At 54.6% G+C, this 17,793-nt stretch overlaps 2 protein-coding genes across 5 annotated transcripts in view; both read left to right on the forward strand.

The window, feature by feature from the left end:
* RANBP17 (RAN binding protein 17) overlaps nucleotides 1-2,819 on the forward strand; it is a 311,791-nt gene extending 308,972 nt beyond the window's left edge. For all 3 annotated transcript variants that reach the window (XM_073802791.1, XM_019945809.3, XM_019945817.3), the window contains 2 exons: nucleotides 246-373; nucleotides 2,393-2,819. In XM_073802791.1, coding sequence (XP_073658892.1) covers nucleotides 246-373; nucleotides 2,393-2,489 — 225 coding nt within the window. In that variant the 3' untranslated portion in view covers nucleotides 2,490-2,819. The remainder of the gene's footprint in view (nucleotides 1-245; nucleotides 374-2,392) is intronic.
* Nucleotides 2,820-12,907: 10,088 nt separating this feature from the next.
* TLX3 (T cell leukemia homeobox 3) lies at nucleotides 12,908-15,610 on the forward strand. Of its 2 annotated transcripts, XR_012330955.1 has the most exons (4): nucleotides 12,908-13,481; nucleotides 13,837-14,080; nucleotides 15,008-15,335; nucleotides 15,579-15,610. XR_012330955.1 is itself a non-coding variant. In XM_033855151.2 (3 exons), the coding sequence occupies exons 1-3, from the start codon at nucleotides 12,920-12,922 to the stop codon at nucleotides 15,216-15,218; spliced, it is 1,017 nt and encodes a 338-aa protein (XP_033711042.2). In that variant the 5' UTR covers nucleotides 12,908-12,919; the 3' UTR covers nucleotides 15,219-15,610. The 2 variants fall into 2 exon arrangements, 1 of the variants encoding a protein (XP_033711042.2); XM_033855151.2 differs by having other exon boundaries at nucleotides 15,008-15,610.
* Nucleotides 15,611-17,793: the final 2,183 nt, after the last annotated feature.

Consider the following 17,793-nt stretch of genomic DNA (forward strand, 5'->3'; position numbering starts at 1 on the left):
TCCATGACAATAAAGCAGCTATAGGAAGAGATTTTTATGAGAAGGGATAATACAGTTTATACTCAGGAATGTCCCTGTTGCTTTGGTTTTCTCTAAAGGCTTAAAGTTCAGAGGGGACCTGGACCAAAGCGCCTTTGAGAGTTAGGAGCCCTGAGCACTTTGGAGGTGGTCTAGCCCTCCCCTACAGCTCTTCTCAGGCCCCAGTGTGGAGCCAGAATTCTGACACTTGTTCTGTCTCCCAACAGTATTTCAGTGAACTGAGGGCAAGTCTGATAAACAGCCAGCCTCTCCCCAAGCAGGAGGTCCTTGCCCAGTGCTTCAGGAACCTAATGGAAGGAGTGGAGCAGAACCTGTCTGTCAAGAACAGAGACAGGTAAGCAGCGCCCCATAGTTTAGCATCTCTGGGGTAGGTGGACGTTCCGGGATTGCGCTTAACACAGCTCACGACATACTGATGTGGCTTTTTTATCACGCCTTGTAATCCTAGACTCAATTTAGTTCCATGCAGTAAATATGACTGGGTAGTTGCTTTCTTCCAAGCATCAGACTAGGCACTGTAGAGCAGCGGTCCCCAACCTTTTTGGCACCAGGGACCAGTTTCGCGGAAGACAATTTTTCCGGTGGGGCGGGGCGGGGGGCGTGGTTCAGGCGGTAATGCGAGCAATGGGGATAATGGGGATGAGCGATGGGAATCGGCGGATGAAGCTTCAGTTGCCCGCGGCCCAGGGGTTGGGGACCCCTGCTATAGAGGATGCAGAGATGAATAAAATGCAGCCTTTGCCCTTAAGCAGTTTATAATCCAACAGGAGAGAGAGAGAAAAAGTAACTAATTGAAAAGGTTAAAAGAAGGAAAGTTTAGATCTGCTAGGAAGGACAAAGAAAGGCCTCCTGGCATTTGAACAAGCATAGGCTTTGAGGTCAGACAGACTCCAATTTAAATTTTATCCCTGCCCTTTATAGGCTGTGTGGCAGTGAGTAAGGCAGTCAAGTTCTCTGATCCTCAGTTTTCTCACCAGTAAAACAGAGATGATGATAATTGATTGTGACCTTTAAATGACAGAATATAGTAAACATGGTACCCAGGACATATGATGCACAGTAAGTAGTTCTTTCCTCTTTCTGACCTTTAAAAGTGGTTGGTTTTGCAAGAACAGAGACAGGTAAGTTGCCAGTGAGATCCTGATGAGGAAGCCAAACTTAGCACCTATGCCTGAATTCACTCATTCATTCATTCATTTAGTTCATAAAATTTTATCAAGAATCTGCTATGTGCCAGGCACTGGGGATACCACTGAGGAACTAATTGTTCCGGGTTTTTGCCCTCACGGAGCTTCTAGTGGAAGAGACAGGCATAATGAATGATGGAGAGAGAAAATGTTTTCAGAAAAAAAAAAAATAGTAATACTTGCCTCATCCTTTTATCAAAGCGGTAGCATTCAAACACTGCGCCATTTGAAATGTATATTATTAATCATCCCGATAGCCACAAGCCAAAACCTGGGCTCTGGTAATACAAGGCCAAGTCGGATGGGCTCTGTGGACGTGTTCCCTTGACTGCTTGTTCTGAGCCAAGATCCTCTATCAGGCAAAAAGGGGCAGCCTCCAGGGCTAGCAGGAGAAGAGACTGCGTGAAGGAAGAGGGGACCCTTCCCTACATGCCTCGGGGGGAAATTGCTTCACCTGAGGCTTGGGAATTTGAGTATTGCCTCCTGAGCGGCTCTGTGAAATGGTGTCAGACAAGCTCCTCGTTTAGTGAGTACTAGCTAGCAAGGACTGCGTGTTTTCCATGTGCCGGGCAGGATGTCGCGCACTTACAGGCATCATCTCACTTGACTCAGTAAACTCTCCCTTCCCGCAATCCCGTAAGCTAGCCACTCATGTGGGGCATCAAGACAAGAGATCACCCAGCTGAGAAGTGATGGGGCCAGGATGTGAGCCCAGGTAGTCGTACCCAGTGCCCCCTCTTTGTGAAGCACTTAGTTTGGTTTCCTTATCTGCAAATGAGGATACTGACGCCTACTTTGGAGAAGACTTGTGATGATGAAACGAATTTATGTGTAAACTCAACCAGTGCCAGGCACATAAGCTTTTGTTCTTTTCTTTATATTCCTTACCATCTATAATGTAATTTGACTTTTAAAAATAATTTTTAAATAGTATAACCACAGAATGCACCCCTCGAAATGGTCAGAGTGTATTTGCTGGTAACCCTTGTCTTCCGGGAGGGGAAGGAGGAGGGCATGCTGCTGGCAGAGCAGTAGTAGTCGGTGAAATGGGAGGAAGGAGCTCAGCCAGCACCTAGGCCGTCTCCAGGGTCCTGAACTCCGCCACCAGAGCTTCGCACAGCCTCAGCCTTGCCACTGCCCTCAGCCCTTTCTTACTCTTTCCACAGGTTCACCCAGAACCTCTCGGTCTTCAGAAGAGATGTGGCAGAGGCCCTGCGCAGTGACGGCAGCACCGAACCGTGCAGTCTGGACATGATGAGCTGACCCGACTTCTGACCGTGTGCCGAGCAGCTTTTTTCAAGAGACTTGTGGGTCTGGATCCCAGGACAGTGATGTTGGCTAGCCCAGGGGAATCTATTTTTCAAAACAAACAAACAACAACAACAAGAGTCCTACCTTTTTATAAGCCTGGCCTAATTGTAAGAATTTATAATAGCGCACAAACAATGTAAATTCAGTCTTTGCACTGAAAAAGCAAAAGATGTGTTTTCAGTCTTTCTATAAAATATCATTTATCTTTGTTCTTATAATGCTCTGAAAGGGTGTAGAGACAATATTTAACCAAAGAATATAATAAACCAGGTTTACGCCTAAGTGTGTACTAGTTAATGGTTCTGCAGTCAAGGTTGTGAATTTGTGAGAGATGCAACCTTCAACATAGATCCCGGATTGAGACAAATATACCATTTGAACCTGTTAAATTAGTAGTTTGTTATGAGTCTGGAAAAAGCAGCACTGGGGGCTCTGAGCTGTGGGCACTTAGAACGAGCCTGGGAGCCCTCCAGAGCGCCCCACAGGACTGCACACAGCCCTCTCCGCCTCAGCAGCGACTGATAAAGTTGAGAGACGGTAACACAATTAAATGACTTACAAACAACGTTTGCTCTTCACTGGCATAAATCTGAAGTGGTTTAGTCTAGAAGAATTAAGCTGCAGAGATTAATTGCCTGCAGAGATATTTCTGCCTGCAGAGATATTTCTGCAGAAGGAGATATTAATTGCCTGCAGAGATATTTCTGCAGAAGGAGTAGGTGGCCCCAGCATGTAGCTCTGGGTGCTACCAGCTCCCAGGCCTGCCTCCATTTAATTTTTAGGAGAAGCTGAGGGTGTCCAGTCAAAATACAGATTCAAAGCAGCTCTGCCTTCTTGGGCCACCCAAAACAGTTCCAGGTGCTAAAGTACAGATTTTCAGAGGATGAGGATCAGCTGGTTTTCATCCTTCCACAAAAACTCTTACTACTGTGGGGATTGCAGCTCGGCCCAAACCCAGGACAAGGAGGAAGCCTTTACAGTTTGTGAGGGACTGGAGCTAAGCTATTAATTTGAGATTGCCACTGTCAGATGGCTTTGGTGTCTCACTGCTCCGTCTTCATGGCTCAGGCTTGTAGTAAATATTGTTCCCTTTATTTCTGATAAGACACGAAAGGTTGGCCTTACTGTTGAAGAAGAAGTAAATCTACAAGCTCCTGTTATAATCTCGTTTCTCAGACTAGTATTTCTTGAAAACTTTCTTGATAGCTGAGTTTTACAACAGGCTTGTCACAGAAAAGCAAAGTCACCCAAGTTTATCTCAAAATGTTTGTCTTCCGTGTGTGAACCCAGGAAATCAGGGAAAAGTGTGTTCTAGGTAGGGTTACTTCTGGTATCTGATGGAGGAGGAAGCCTCAGCCTTACACTATGTTTCATTAGCAGTGGGATGAATTTCCACAAGAAGGCAAATTCTGAACTTCATAAAACCTCAACTGTTTAGAGAAGTCTGACTTGAGAATTTCTCTTTCTCATGGGCTTATTACTGTACACTACTCATCCCCAAAAAAATCCTTCATAGAAGACCTATGCCCTTCTGACACTGTTTTTTGGTTTGTTTGTTTTTTGTTTTTGTTTTTGAAAAGGGTCCAAGACCTGGGAGTTCCCTAGTGGCCTAGTGGTCAGGATTCCGGGCTCTCACTGCCATGGCCCGGCTTCAACCCCTGGTCGGGGAACTAAGATCCCGCAAGCCGCGTGGCGTGGCCAAAATAAATAAATAAATAAAAAGGTCCAAGGCCTAAAAGCACCGTATTATTTGCATTAAAATGCTCACAAGAAAATCACCATGTGTACTTGCTTTTCTTGACCACATCGCCAAAGGTCGCCTGGTGGTTTCTCCCCAGCCAGGAAAGGCTCTGTCTTGGCCTTGGAGAGCTGCTGGGGAGGAGGACTTGTCAGGCCTGCCCCAGCCCCACTTGAGCAGGGCCTGCTCATGGCGCCGGGGTGTGCAGAGCATACGGAGAGGCAGCGCGCGCAGCAGGGAGCAGACTCAGCAAAACGATGGAACGTCTGCCGTGCCCTCCTCATCTGACCTCTCACTTAGTCCTCACAATAGCCCTGTGAAGGTGGACAGCATACTCCCACTTTTCAGATGAGGAAGCTGAGGCGCAAAGGTGGTACACAGCTTACACTGGTCACACGGGCAGGATTTGACCCCAGGTCTGTGTCACCTCAAAGGAATTCCTGGCCTCTCCAAGACCTGTATTTGAGAATGGTGAGTTGAAACCAGTTACTGTTTACATCCATTTCCGTGTGTTTTTCAGAACTCTGTTGCTGTGTAACAAACGACCCCAACATGTAGTGGCTTAGAGCAACGCTGCTCATCTCACAGTTCCTGTGAGGGTCTCCCAGGCTGCAGCCAGCATGGTGGGCCAGGGCCCTGATCGTCACCAGGCTTGCCCGGAAAGGACCTGCTTCCAGCCCCCTCGTGGCTGTTGGCAGGAGTCGGCTCCTCGCGGGTTGGTGGACCGAGCCCCAGCTCCTCGCCAAGTGGCCTTTGCACAGGGCGGCTCACAACTTGGCATCTCGCTTTACCAGAGCAAGAGAGAGAGAGAAGCACAGCAGTCTGGAAGTCTCAGCCTCTCATAACCTAATCGCAGAGGGGCCACGCATCATTTTTCCTGTGTTCTCTTCATTGGAAGTAAATCACTGGACCAGCCCACACCCAAGGGGAGGGGTTACACAAAGGCGGGAGGCAGGGGTCTTCGGGAGCCATGTTCAAAGCCACCTGCCAGGACTCTTACCTGGCCTTTGCTGGAGAGGTTGAGTTTGGCTACAGGTTTCTCCCCTGAGACCTGGAAAGGAATCCTGATTCTCCTTGGAGAGCTAAGTTCCGTTCTGTGCCCTTTCTGAGGGAGGAGGAGGGAGTGGGGAAGCTGGGGTGTTTGCAGAGCACATCACACTGCACACTCACCGCCTGACCCAGTGGGTCCTGGTTTGGAACTGCGCCCCACCCGCTCAGGCCAGCCTCGCCAGAGCCGGCCTTGGTGAGGGATTGCGGGGGCTCCAGGGGAAGCTGGGGTCCCCCGTGGGAGTTCTCTGCAGGGCCATCCTATCCCAAGGGTAAAACAGGCATTCCAGGGCACACCCAATCTTGCGGAGCCTGCACAAAAGAGAGCTAGTTGGATCTGTTACAGAGTGGTCCCCAACCTTTTTGGCACCAGGGACTGGTTTCATGGAAGACGGTTTTTCCACCGTCGGCGGTTGCGGGCTGGGGGTGTGTGGGGGGCGCGGGAGGATGTTTCAGGAGGTAACACGAGCGATGGGGGGCGGCAGAGGAAGCTTCGCTCGCTCCCCCGCCGCTCACCTCCTGCTGTGCGGCCCGGTTCCTAACAGGCTGTGGCCCGGACCGGTATTGGTCCGTGGCCTGGGGGATGGGGACCCCTGTGTTACATGCTCCAATCAGATCGCAGGTGAATGTGACTTACACACAGCAACAGGAAAAAAATGATCCTGGCAGTTCCTCGGGGTCTACCACCTACCCGCAGCCTCTGGCCCAGAGTGAGGAGGAGAGGAACGCGCGGGCCGCTGCCGGCGCACCTCGCCCTTCTGATGAGCTTCTAGCAGGCGAACAGGTCTGGTCCACACTGTGCGGGGCTCTAGGTCAAGCCAACAGCTTCAGCTGATAGTCAAGCAAGAAACAGTTTGAAGGTATTATGACCGCACGACTTTTGCCTTCTCCACTGACTTGAGAACCTGACGCCTGAGAGCTGTATCCTGCTTGTGGTCTAGATGTTTCTGTGTTTTCTGTGCTTTCCAATCAGGCTTCTCTAGAACAGGGGATGGGGGTGCTGCACCGTGTGATGATCGGAGCAGCCAGAAAAGCCCTGTTGGCCCCTGGCCTCCCTTCCACCGGCCCTGCCAACCTAGAAGTGCCTTTGGGTTATGGTACTGGAAGCCCCTGTCGACGTGCGCAACTGACCTGGCACTGGCTGTGAGCTGAGCTCAGTGACTGAGTTAACTACCAACAGAGCTGAGCGTGAGAACAAAGAACAGGGTAGGTCTGGTGAGAGAAACTGGGGAAAGTGGAAGAGCTGGCACACGGGAGCCTTGTCCAAATGGAGGCCAGTCCAGCAGTGTAGGCGAGGCAGCCTTTGAGAGAACCCAGCACCTTATGGCGAGGAGGCAAAGAGCGCCTGGAGAGCAGGGCGGGGCAGAGTACAGAGGGAGACAGTGAAAGTCCCAAGATGAGCATTAAACAACTGGAACCACCATCATTTAATGAGCACCCACGAGGCACTGCAAATCATGATCTCATTTAAATGTAATGCTTACCAATAAGAAAGTCAAGTAAGTATTGATATTATCCTCATTTTAGAGATGAAGAAACTGAGACTAAAAGACTGACCCGAGCCACACAGCTAAAAAGTGGACGAGCCAGGATTCAAAGTCAGGTCAGCCTGACTCCAAAACTCCTGTTTCTTTTCCACTAACATCCCTTAAGCTAGGTACTTCACCACTGGGCTTTGGAGACAGTTGGGTGGGGAGGTGCCTATGGACCCGCCGGGACCCCCAGATGGGGCTGATCACTCCCCAAGAAAGGCCAGTCCCACAGGGCCCCTTGTGTGCTGTGTCTGTGGCTTCTGCCACTGATTCATCCTCCTCCCTGAACTTTATAAAATCATTCTTGAGACTTTTTAATGTTTTATTGAGGTGTAAGTTTACAATGACAGCAAACCTTTCAAACTACAGCAAGAGTAACCTGCCTCCTTGGCGTATTAAAAAATAATGTTAGTGTGGGTTTTTACATCCCATAGGTTGGATTGCTGCTAAGAGTGCTTCCTTGACAAGATTCTTTTTGAGGTTTACAGAAAGCGTAATAAAATATGTAAGTTACATTCCCACAAACAAAAGCTATAACATAAGTTATTTATAAGCGTGAGATACAAACAGTATCACGATAAATAAACCATAAGGGTACCTGCAACATCCATCTTAATGTAATTTGCCCAAGAAAAGTGTTGAAACGAAGTCGAATTTAGTAGAGAAATCTGTCAGGAAGAAAGGAAAGTTGTAAAACACAAAATGGGGACAATGGCTGATGGGGTGGGAACAAACAAGGGCATGAGATCGGGTGTGAAGGCACCTCAGAAGGCCACGGCTGTGCCTGCCCTCGGTGCCTGCCCTCGCCCCCTGAGCCCGCGTGCTCCCAGCAAGCCCTGCTACCCACAGGCGCATATGTCACCAGCCCACACAAGGGAAGGAATCTCCCCTCCCCTCCCGCTTCCTGTCTTATACCCTCTCTCCTAACCCCCAGCCCTTTGGCAGCTCCCTCAGGCTGCTGCCAGCCTCCCTGCCAGGCTGGGCCATCCTCAAGGCCAGGGCCTGGGTCTGACTCAGCACAAGGATCCTGGAGATCATTCGTTCGCTCATTCATTCACCTACCACAGATAAAGCAGTGAACGAGGCAGAGTCTCTGCCTTCAGAGAGCTGGTGAGCAGGGGAAATAAGATGGGTTCCAAAGGCAAGGAGGCAATGATGAAAATAAACAGGGATAGACAGTGGCTGGGGGAGAGGAGGTCTGCTTTAGAGGATGGGCAGAGAGGCAAGAGGTGGCCTGGGCCCTAAAAGGTGGAAAGGCAGGGCTTCCCTGGTGGCGCAGTGGTTGAGAGTCCGCCTGCCGATGCAGGGGACACGGGTTCGTGCCCCGGTCTGGGAAGATCCCACGTGCCGCGAAGCGGCTGGGCCCGTGAGCCATGGCCGCTGAGCCTGAGCGTCCGGAGCCTGTGCTCCGCAATGGGAGAGGCCACAACAGTGAGAGGCCCGCATACCGCAAAAACAAAAACAAAAACAAACAAAAAAGGTGGAAAGGCACCAGCCGTGGGCGGAGCTGGGGGAGGCGAGTGCTGAACTGAGTACAGGCGAATTACTGGACACACTTCTGACCCCTTCTTCCCTATCCCTCGTCTGACCTTGCTGTGTGCTATTCAGTTTAATACCGCAAACTCTTAATGACCATCCAGTGGGCCCTGGGCCAGCCCCAGGACATGAACTTGAACGCCACCAACACCATTCTGCCCTGGAGGTACTCCTGGAACAGTGGGGGACACAGAAGTGAGCCCACTGTGGCCGCCCTCACGCCGCTCCTGGGATCCTTCCCCTAGACCACCCACTGATTTCCTATGACTTCGAATCCTTACTACCTGCTCCCACAGCAAAAATGGGGGTATGAGGTAAAGGGAAAAGCACGGGCTTTGGAGTCAAGACAGTCCTGGGTTCCAATCCCAGCTCCAGCCCTTCCCCACCGCACGCCCTCTAGTCCTCCCCATCGGGGGAGGCAGCGATGAAGAGCTCAGACTGTATTACTCCCACTATCAGATGGGGAAATGGAGACCCAAAGTTGGGACATGGTCCAGAAAATTGGAGTATGTGCTCAGTAAATACTTGAATAAATGAATGGATGAGTGAATAAGTTTGGGCAGGTGTCTTTAGAGCCTTCCATCATGAGAAATAGAAGGGCCCCTAGAGACTCCAAACTAGGGGGTGTGAACTAAGGATGGAGGGTGGGCAGGTAAGCAACCTGGGACATGGCGTGTGTGCCAAATTGATGTGTTTGTGTCTTTGTCTATGGAAATGGTCCATAATATTTCCATCTATCTTGCAAATTCGGTTGCTGACCCAAATATGTTTAAGAGCCCTGATTCAAACCCTACCCCATTTTACAGACAGGGAAATTGATTCCCAGTTTACACAGGAAGTCGGCGGTAGAGTGAGCCCGAAATGGGTCCTCCTGCATGTGGACAACTGGAAATGCCGACATCCTGACTCTCATCCCTAAATCCCCCCTCTGTCTCCTATATGACACCCAGCAAGATCTCCAGCAGTGCTATCCCTTCTCCCATCTTCTCCATCGGGAGGAGGACAGGATGCACTGCATCCTGGAAGTCTTTCTGGCCTCATGAGTCTGGGCCACCAGCTCCCAGTTCTTAGAGATTTTCTCATCTCTGTGTGTGTGTGTGTGTGTGTGCGCGCGCGTGTGTATCTCCATCTCTGTCATTGTTCAGTTGATAGCAGGTAAGAATGGACAGCAAAAAATTACAATTTCAGGAACACTAAATACATATCAAACAATATTTGGCCAAAACAGTGCTCAGAGGAGAATGTCTGGCCTTAAATGTATTTAATAAAAAACAAGGAAGAATGACCAAAAGGAACTAAAATTTCACCTCAACAAACAAAGAAGAAATTAACGAATAAAAATAAAACAAACCATTCCTGAAGGAGATGATATTTTAAAAGAGGATAATGAAATAAAAGTCTTTTCTTTAAGACCAGTAAAACAGACAAACCTTTGGCAAATATGATCAAAAGGCACAACTGAGTAACAGTGAGAACGAAATGCAGAGGATGTCAACACAGATTCAACATGGGAGTTTCAAAATAGGAGAGAATCTTCCCACAGTGTTACAACAATGAATGTGAAAACTTGGATGAAATGGGCAATATTCTGGGCACCGGCTTCTGAATTTGAGCAGGCGTCTCAATCACCTGGGGGGCTTGTTAAACACAGAGTGCTGAACCCAACCCCAGGGTTTCTGATTCAGTAGGTCTGGGCTAGGGTCCAAGAATGCGCATTCCTAACGAATTCCCAGGTGAGGCTGATGCCGCTCGTCGGAACACACATGGAAAACGCTGTCCCAGAAACTGCTACCCGCGCCATTTACTCCTTTTCCTGAGCTGCCTAACAGCTCTGTTCTGTCTGGGTTGGGAAAGAAGGGGGGTTTGTGCCCAGTGGTCCAAAGCGCCTACTGCTGGATGCCTGAGAAGCCCGGGGTCCCAGGCAGCGGGGCACAGTGAGGTGGAGCCCTTCCCTACCCCAGGCGCTGTGCCGAATGCTTACTTGAATGAGCTCATTCAATCCCACGATGTTGGTACTGGTGCTTTACCAGATGGGGAAACTGAGGCACAAAGAGAATTCCCTAGCCCACAGCTGATAAACAGAGGCAGGAATCCAACTCTTAAGCACTGGGCCACTCACCGTGCCCTGGGAGCAATGTTGGCCACACCACCCACATCTTCTCCCTATCTCTGTGCCTGTCCAGCTACATGTGCAGCGTGGGCCTTGCTATTCCGTGTAACAGAGCCAGGAAGCAGCAAAGACAGGCCTGGGATCCAGGGATCTGGAAGCCAGGAAGGAAGTGGAGCTGCTGGTGGAGAGCCTTCACTGGCCTCTGAGTCAGCGTGAGTCTCAGAACTCAGCCTCAGTCAGCTCGTCAGGTACAAGATGGGGTTGAGAGCAGCCCTTTCCACACAGGGCTGTCGCGAGGAATAAATAAGTGCCCCAGCCCTTGCCTGGCACGCGCTAAGTTCTCAACTCACAGTTGCTCTACTGTTACCATTAAAGTTATTATTGCATAACCGCCAGAGTGTCTCCCAGGCAATTCCACAGACCTTCTCTCATTTACTTCTCACAGCCACCCTGGGGGTAGCTATTACCCTTTCTGTTTTACAAATAAGGAAAATGAGGCTCCAGGAGATGCAAGAGGGACCCCACAACCCCCAGGCCCCCCAGTGGCAGAGCCTGAGTTAGAAGCAGGAGGCCCCCAGCCCAGAGCAACAGCGAGACTCCATCTGAAGGTCCTGGTCTGCAGAGGGCAGTGGAGGAGGGCTTGCCCAGGGCCCAGGAGCCCTGCTCTCCTCACCCCTCCCTGCCCAGACGCCTCATTCTCCCCACCCAACACTGAGGTTCTGCCAGGGCCAGAGACTTGCCCAAGGTCACAGAGGGGGTGTTGACTCAGGCTTCCAGGCCTTAAGATTGTAAGTCCTGAGGCCTCTCCTTGTTGGGGGCAGATTACTAGGAAGAATCTAGTAATTCTGCTGCCCCCTGCCCTTCCTGGCCCCCTGAGACTGACCCCACCGTAGACAAATACACCTCTCTCTCCAAGATACTGAGCCTCCGCAAATAAAATAAAACCGCAAACAAATAAACAGGAATCTTCAGAATAACACATCAACTGTCACGCTGGGCGGGTGGGGAGGGCAGCCGCAGCTTCCTGTTTCCTGCTACCTGCCAGGCCCTAACCCCGTGCGCTCTCCACATCTCACTCGCTGCTCGAGACCATCTCGCAATTCACGCATTCCGTTTTACAAACGAGGAAACCAAAGCCTAAAGCTATGAGTCCCTTGCTCAAGGTCACTCGGCTAGGATGTGACCTGGCCCAAATACAAACCCCCTTCTGGCCAATGGAGCATCCCAGCTCTCACCGCGTCGGCAAGATGGGGAGCGCAAGGGAGGCCCTGCCAAGCGGTCAGCAGTCAGTTTGCACCTAACGATTTTAGAATTAGCAGGTAGAAAACGATTCTGTAAACCTCCCCTGGGGAGACAGATGAGACTGGGGGGGGGGGGGGCAAGGGGGGTTGACCGCCCTGAACGCCTTCCTGTCACCGGTGCCCCTTGGCCCGCCGGCACAGCCTCCGAGGGCGCGGGCAAAGCAAGGAGTGGTCTCAGCGCCCAGGGTTACCCAAAGAAACCCCGCTATTTGCTCTAAATATGACCCTCCCCCGCCCTTGCCCCTCGGTAACCCCAGGTCTCGACACCTGCCGCGCCTCGGGCAGGTCTCCCCGCGGGTCCACAGTCCCGTCCATCCTGCAACGAATTTCGAGGGACCGGATCTCGCTCCCTACCGGGCGACCCCGGGTCCCGTTCAGCCGGGCCTGGCACGCGTGGGCACCTGAGAGTCTCGCCTCGGTCTGCTTGCCGGGTGGGTGCCAGGGAGCGTCTCTAAAGTGGCCGCGACGCCGCGGCCGAAGCCCGGGCGGGGGTGAATTCTCCCCACGCGGGTCGGTGTCCTCGGGAGCGCGGGGCATGCTCCGGTGCTGTCCTTACCCCGCGCGCAGGCAGCGCACAGCTTGCGCCCCACGGTGCGCCCCTTTCGTTGCTCCCGAGGCGGTGGGGTGTCCAGGACGCTGCCGCGGATTCCGCAGGGTCGTTCCGGAGTTGCAACTCCATTGTAATTGAAAGGATTCATATTGTTTGGGTTTTGCTCGGATGAAAAAAAAAAAAATTTGGAAGAAAACAAAACCCCCCTCAGCAAATGACAATTTCACCAGCAGAGCGCCCTGCCCGCCCCGCTCGGCGGCGGGGAAGCTGCCCCAGCCGGGAGGAGCGGGGAACGTCTCCTAATTGCAGCTTCGTTAGATTTCGGGTTTGGGAGGCTGTGGTTCGGGCGCTAATATCCGCCGCCCATTATCCCGGCTAATAAATTTGACCTATTGTTCGTTTGTTAAAATGATGTCACCTTGGAACAGTCCCTAAGCTCCTATTTCCATGAATTAGGCCTTTATTGAAAGCCAGGAGCCAATGGGAGGAGAGAGGCTTGTTGATCGCAGCCAATGGTTGCGGCGGGAGAGGAATTAGCAGCGGAAACTCCAGGTTCGGTTCAAGAAAGATGACACAGAGCCTGTCGGGCCCGCGCACTCTTGGCAAAGTTTCAGTGCGACGAGAGGCGCCGGGCGCTCCATGGCCGTGCCGTAACGGGGACCCAGCCGCCTCCCCGCCCAGCCCAGCCCAGCCCTTCCGCCCGCCCAGGATGGAGGCGCCAGCCAGCGCGCAGACCCCGCACCCGCACGAGCCCATCAGCTTCGGCATCGACCAGATCCTCAACAGCCCGGACCAGGACAGCGCACCAGCCCCGCGGGGCCCCGACGGCGCCAACTACCTGGGAGGGCCCCCCGGGGGCCGTCCGGGCGCCACATACCCGTCTCTGCCCACCTCCTTTGCCGGCCTCGGCGCGCCCTTCGAGGACGCGGGATCTTACAGTGTCAACCTGAGCCTGGCGCCCGCCGGCGTGATCCGAGTGCCAGCGCACAGGCCGCTGCCCGGGGCCGTGCCGCCGCCTCTGCCTAGCGCGCTGCCTGCCATGCCCTCCGTGCCCACGGTCTCCAGCCTGGGCGGCCTCAATTTCCCCTGGATGGAGAGCAGCCGCCGCTTCGTAAAAGACCGTTTCACAGGTGAGCAGGGTGTCCAAAAAGGCGCCGGGCCTCGGCCCTCCCGGGGCCAGAGGCGCCGCGCCCTACGTGCTTCACTCGGGGAAACGGTTCCGGAGGCCCAAGTGCGGTGGAGGCCTCAGCGCTCAGGGCCCCGGGCAACCATAGAGGGGAGAAAAATCAGAGAGTTTGGGGGAAATAAGCCTGTGCCCGGGGAAAGAGGGGGACATCTCCCAACCGGCTTGGTGCCGCTGGGGACACTCGGGACCAACGAAATAGCGTAGTACTCTGCGCCCCACCGGGCGGCACCGGGTCCGCATGGTGCCTGAACGGCAGTCGAGCTGGGCCGGGCTTCAGGGGGCCTCGTGTGTCTCCGCAGCGGCGGCGGCGCTCACGCCCTTCACCGTGACCCGGCGCATCGGCCACCCTTACCAGAACAGGACGCCGCCCAAGCGTAAGAAGCCGCGCACGTCCTTTTCTCGGGTGCAGATCTGCGAGCTGGAAAAGCGCTTCCACCGCCAGAAGTATCTGGCTTCGGCCGAGAGGGCGGCGCTCGCTAAGTCCCTCAAAATGACGGACGCGCAGGTCAAGACCTGGTTCCAAAACCGGAGGACCAAGTGGCGGTGAGAGAGGCCTGGCCCGGCCCACCTTGCACCGGCCCTTCGCCCGCTCCGTGCCCGAGCCTCGCGTTCTCCCCACCCTGCGCTACCCCCTACTCGCCCTCCTAGGGCTGCACCTCCCCGCTCCTTCCCAGGTTTTATCTCCCAGCTCGCCCTCCCGCGCGCCTGTCCTCATCCGTGTCTGGAATTCTCCTCCATTCCCAACCCTGTGTCGCTTTCTTGAGCCTCTCCAGCTGTCTCGATGTTTTATTCGGTCTCCTGCGCTCGCTCGGTTTCCTCTCACCTGCCCCCCCCAACACCCTACCCCATCCCGGGCCTCTCGCGCTCCGCTAAACCCTCCCGCTTGCCCCCTGCCCTTCCGATTCCCGACAATCCGCGCGGGGCTCCGGGTTCCCGCTCTAGCTCCCCATCCCGACTCCAGCCCTGTTTTTATCCAATCGCTCTTTCGATCCAACCCGTGAACGGCGAAGCGATCGCGTCCTGCAAGAGGGGTTTGAGACAGAGCCTGGGAGAACCGGATGAGGCTGACCGGACCCGGGGACACCGCGAGGTGCAGAGCCTGCCCGCCCACCCGCGGACCCCAGTGACCCGGCTGCCTGTAGGGCCTAGTCAGTTACACACACGCCCTGCCCTTGTTACCCCGCAAAGAAACAATCTTTGTTGTTGGCGAAGCCACAATACCCGGGTGTGCAAGTGGGCGGCGGGCGGAGTTTCCTCCCGGCGATCTCCCCGCGCACAACAAAAACAAACGATCCCAACCCACTCCGCGGACCCGCGGGTCCCCGGCGCACAAGGCCGGCGGGGAAGCAGACTGACTCTGCGCCTCGAGGCTCCCGGCTGGCCTTGGCTCCCGGGCGGGTGGGGGCCCCGCCGGCGGCCCCGCGGTGCCGGGTGCCTGACGGTGCTGTCCCTCTCCCTCCCCCGGTGCAGGCGGCAGACGGCGGAGGAGCGGGAGGCGGAGCGGCAGCAGGCGAGTCGGCTCATGCTGCAGCTGCAACACGACGCCTTCCAAAAGAGCCTCAACGACTCTATCCAGCCCGACCCGCTCTGTCTGCACAACTCTTCGCTGTTTGCTCTGCAGAATCTGCAGCCCTGGGAGGAGGATAGCTCCAAGGTCCCCGCCGTCACCTCTCTGGTGTGAGCCGCCAGCGCGCACCGTCACCAAGTATCGCCGCCCCGACCCGGCGGGGCGCCCCGGCCCCCCAGCCGGTCTGGGGGGGGAATCGAGGCCGAGACGGGAAGGGCCAGCCAAGCTCAAGTAGGCCCCGGGGCGCGGCCGCATCCCCGCCGCCTGCGGAGGGGGGCTGGGCCCGGGCTCCGCGCGACTGCACAATCCGAGCCCCCGCCCCGCGCCCAGTCCCGCCCGAGGCCCGGGCCTGACAAAGAAAGCGCCTTACGTTTCTCCGCCCCTCGCCCGCAGCCCCCGGGCCGGGCGCCTGTATTATACTTTGTACTTTTGCCCAAACGTGTAAATAATAAAAGTTTTGGCTTTTTTCTTTAGAAACCGGCCACCTGCTTCCCCCGCGGGGGCCACTGGAGGAGGGGCGGCCGATCAGGCGACTGGGGGAAGCGCCAGGGGCTGGGGCACCCTGCGTTGAGGCTGGGTCCACCCTTCTCCTTTTCCGTTCCTTTTATTTAAGTCGTTTTATTTAATAAAAAAGTTAGCTATTTCACTTAACGCCGCTTTTATTTCGTTTTCGTTCCAATAATGCTCGGCGACCCCCGACCCTGCGCCCCACCCCCTGCGGCGGTAGAGGCCGAGCGGCGGTGTGCGGGCGAGCGTCCACTTCTCCGAGCCTCGTCGGTATTCGCCTCACCTCGAACCCCGGCTCGGGGCCCCGCGGAGGACCCGCGGTGCAGGTCAGTGCGTGCCGGCCGCCCGCAGTCCGGGTGCCCGCGGGATGGGGTGGACGTGGGAAGGGCACTCTAGGCTCAGAGGTCGCAGAGCAGCGCCAGGCAGAGTTGGGGAGTGAAAGGCCCCGCCTGGACGGGTACTTAGGCCGTCCCAAGTCAAACCCACCTAAGGGGTGGGAGGCACGGTGACCTCGAACTTCCGGCGACGCGAAGCCCACGCCCCCTCCCTCCCACAACCCACAAGCCACTGTCCTCTCTCTTTCTCTAGAGAGGCCCTGGGCGGGCCCCTCCGACAGGTTTGAGAGGATCTGGGCGCACTGCGCAGAGCAGGCGCGCTGCCTGGCTCTCCAAACGCTCGGCGTCTGGGGAGCAAGTGTAGCGCACAACCCCGGGACACCCTCGCCCTTCTGGGTTGCGTGGGACCGCCGGTGGAGCGTGATGTCACGTGACTTCACTGCAGCCGTGGTGGCGTCACTAGACAGGAGGGGGCGGGGCGCCCGGAACGCCCAGGACCCCAAGCCCAGGTGTGAAAGCGGCATGGCCCAGTCCACCCGCTTTACCTCGGCTCAAAAGCTAGAAGTTTCGGGATCACGAGATCTGGAGCAGGTGGCCCCTTATAACAACGACAAACACACACTCGCAGCGTCCGTGAACATTTCATCTTGCTCGTTGATTTTTTCTCCTTTTATCATTCTCCCTTTCGGTCTTTTAAAAACTTTTCTTATTTTCTGGCCTCTCCATTTCTTTCTCCACAATATTGTGTTTCCTCCTCTGTTACTCTTGGTCTCTGTTACTATATCTTTTTAACTTTTCTCTACAGTTTTATGTTCCTCTGTATAGTTCGTTCTCTATTGCTTTCAGTTTTTCATCTTTCTTTGTCCTATCCTTTCTCCCATTTCCAACTCTCGCGTTCTGTCTCCTTACTTCCCTCCTCTCTTTTTGTCCTTGTTTTCCCCTTCTTGTCTTCCAAAATCTCTTTGCCTCTACCTCTCTCAGTCCCGGTCTCTGTCTCTCTCCTTCCCTCCTCCAGCCCGGGCTCCCCGGGTCTCCTTAAGGCTAAACCCTTCTGGGTGCGGTCCCAGAGGCCCTGTAGCAGCCCCGCCAGCCTCATCGCCCTGCCTCCCTCGGGGCGTCGCGGCACCCTGCAGGCTCGGGTATATTGGGCGCCTTCGTTGCAGGCGGGCAGCGGTATTGTCTGCACTGCAGGCCTCTAGGAAGGGGAGGGAGTCTAAGAAAGAGCTGGAGCTGCAGCGTTTCTGCCCTCATCCCCACCTCCAAGCCCTGGGGACTCCCAGACACCTCAGAGAAGAACTAGGGTGACTCAGAGCTTCGGGTCTCTTCCTTGGGTGTTTTCCTGAAATGCTTCTATTTTCTCCGCTTAAAAAAAAAAAAAATCGTAGTAAACGCCGTCATCAGGATGGGAAAGGTTGGCCCTTCGGCTGGGGACTTGAATATCTAAAAACCAGAGCGACCGTCTTTGCCTTTGCTGAACAAGCAGGCCCCCCGTCGGGCACTGGCATCGCTTTCTATTTTTCCTCGCTTTTATTCTATTCCTCCATAACAGGGCTTAGTGGTTTTTGTTTTTTTTCTAAATTATGTTTGTTGTTCTACCAGAGGGACCCTCGATTCTCGGGCCTTTTTGGGGAACGCACACACATCTTTTTCCCTCTCCGGTGCCTGACTTTGCGCAAAAGGTCTCTGAACGAGAGGCCAGCCGGGCTGGGCTTTCAGGCAGGCCCGGGGACAGGGACCCAGTGCCGCTGCGGCCCTAGGGGAGAGGGGGCAGTTTTTCCCCAACCAGTGACTTCGCGGGCGTTTGCTCTCCCTGAGCGCTTTGTCTCAGCGAAGCCTTGCCCAGCCAG

This window comes from Tursiops truncatus, chromosome 3 (genome assembly GCF_011762595.2).
Source record: "Tursiops truncatus isolate mTurTru1 chromosome 3, mTurTru1.mat.Y, whole genome shotgun sequence".
NCBI classification, from domain to species: domain Eukaryota; kingdom Metazoa; phylum Chordata; class Mammalia; order Artiodactyla; family Delphinidae; genus Tursiops; species Tursiops truncatus.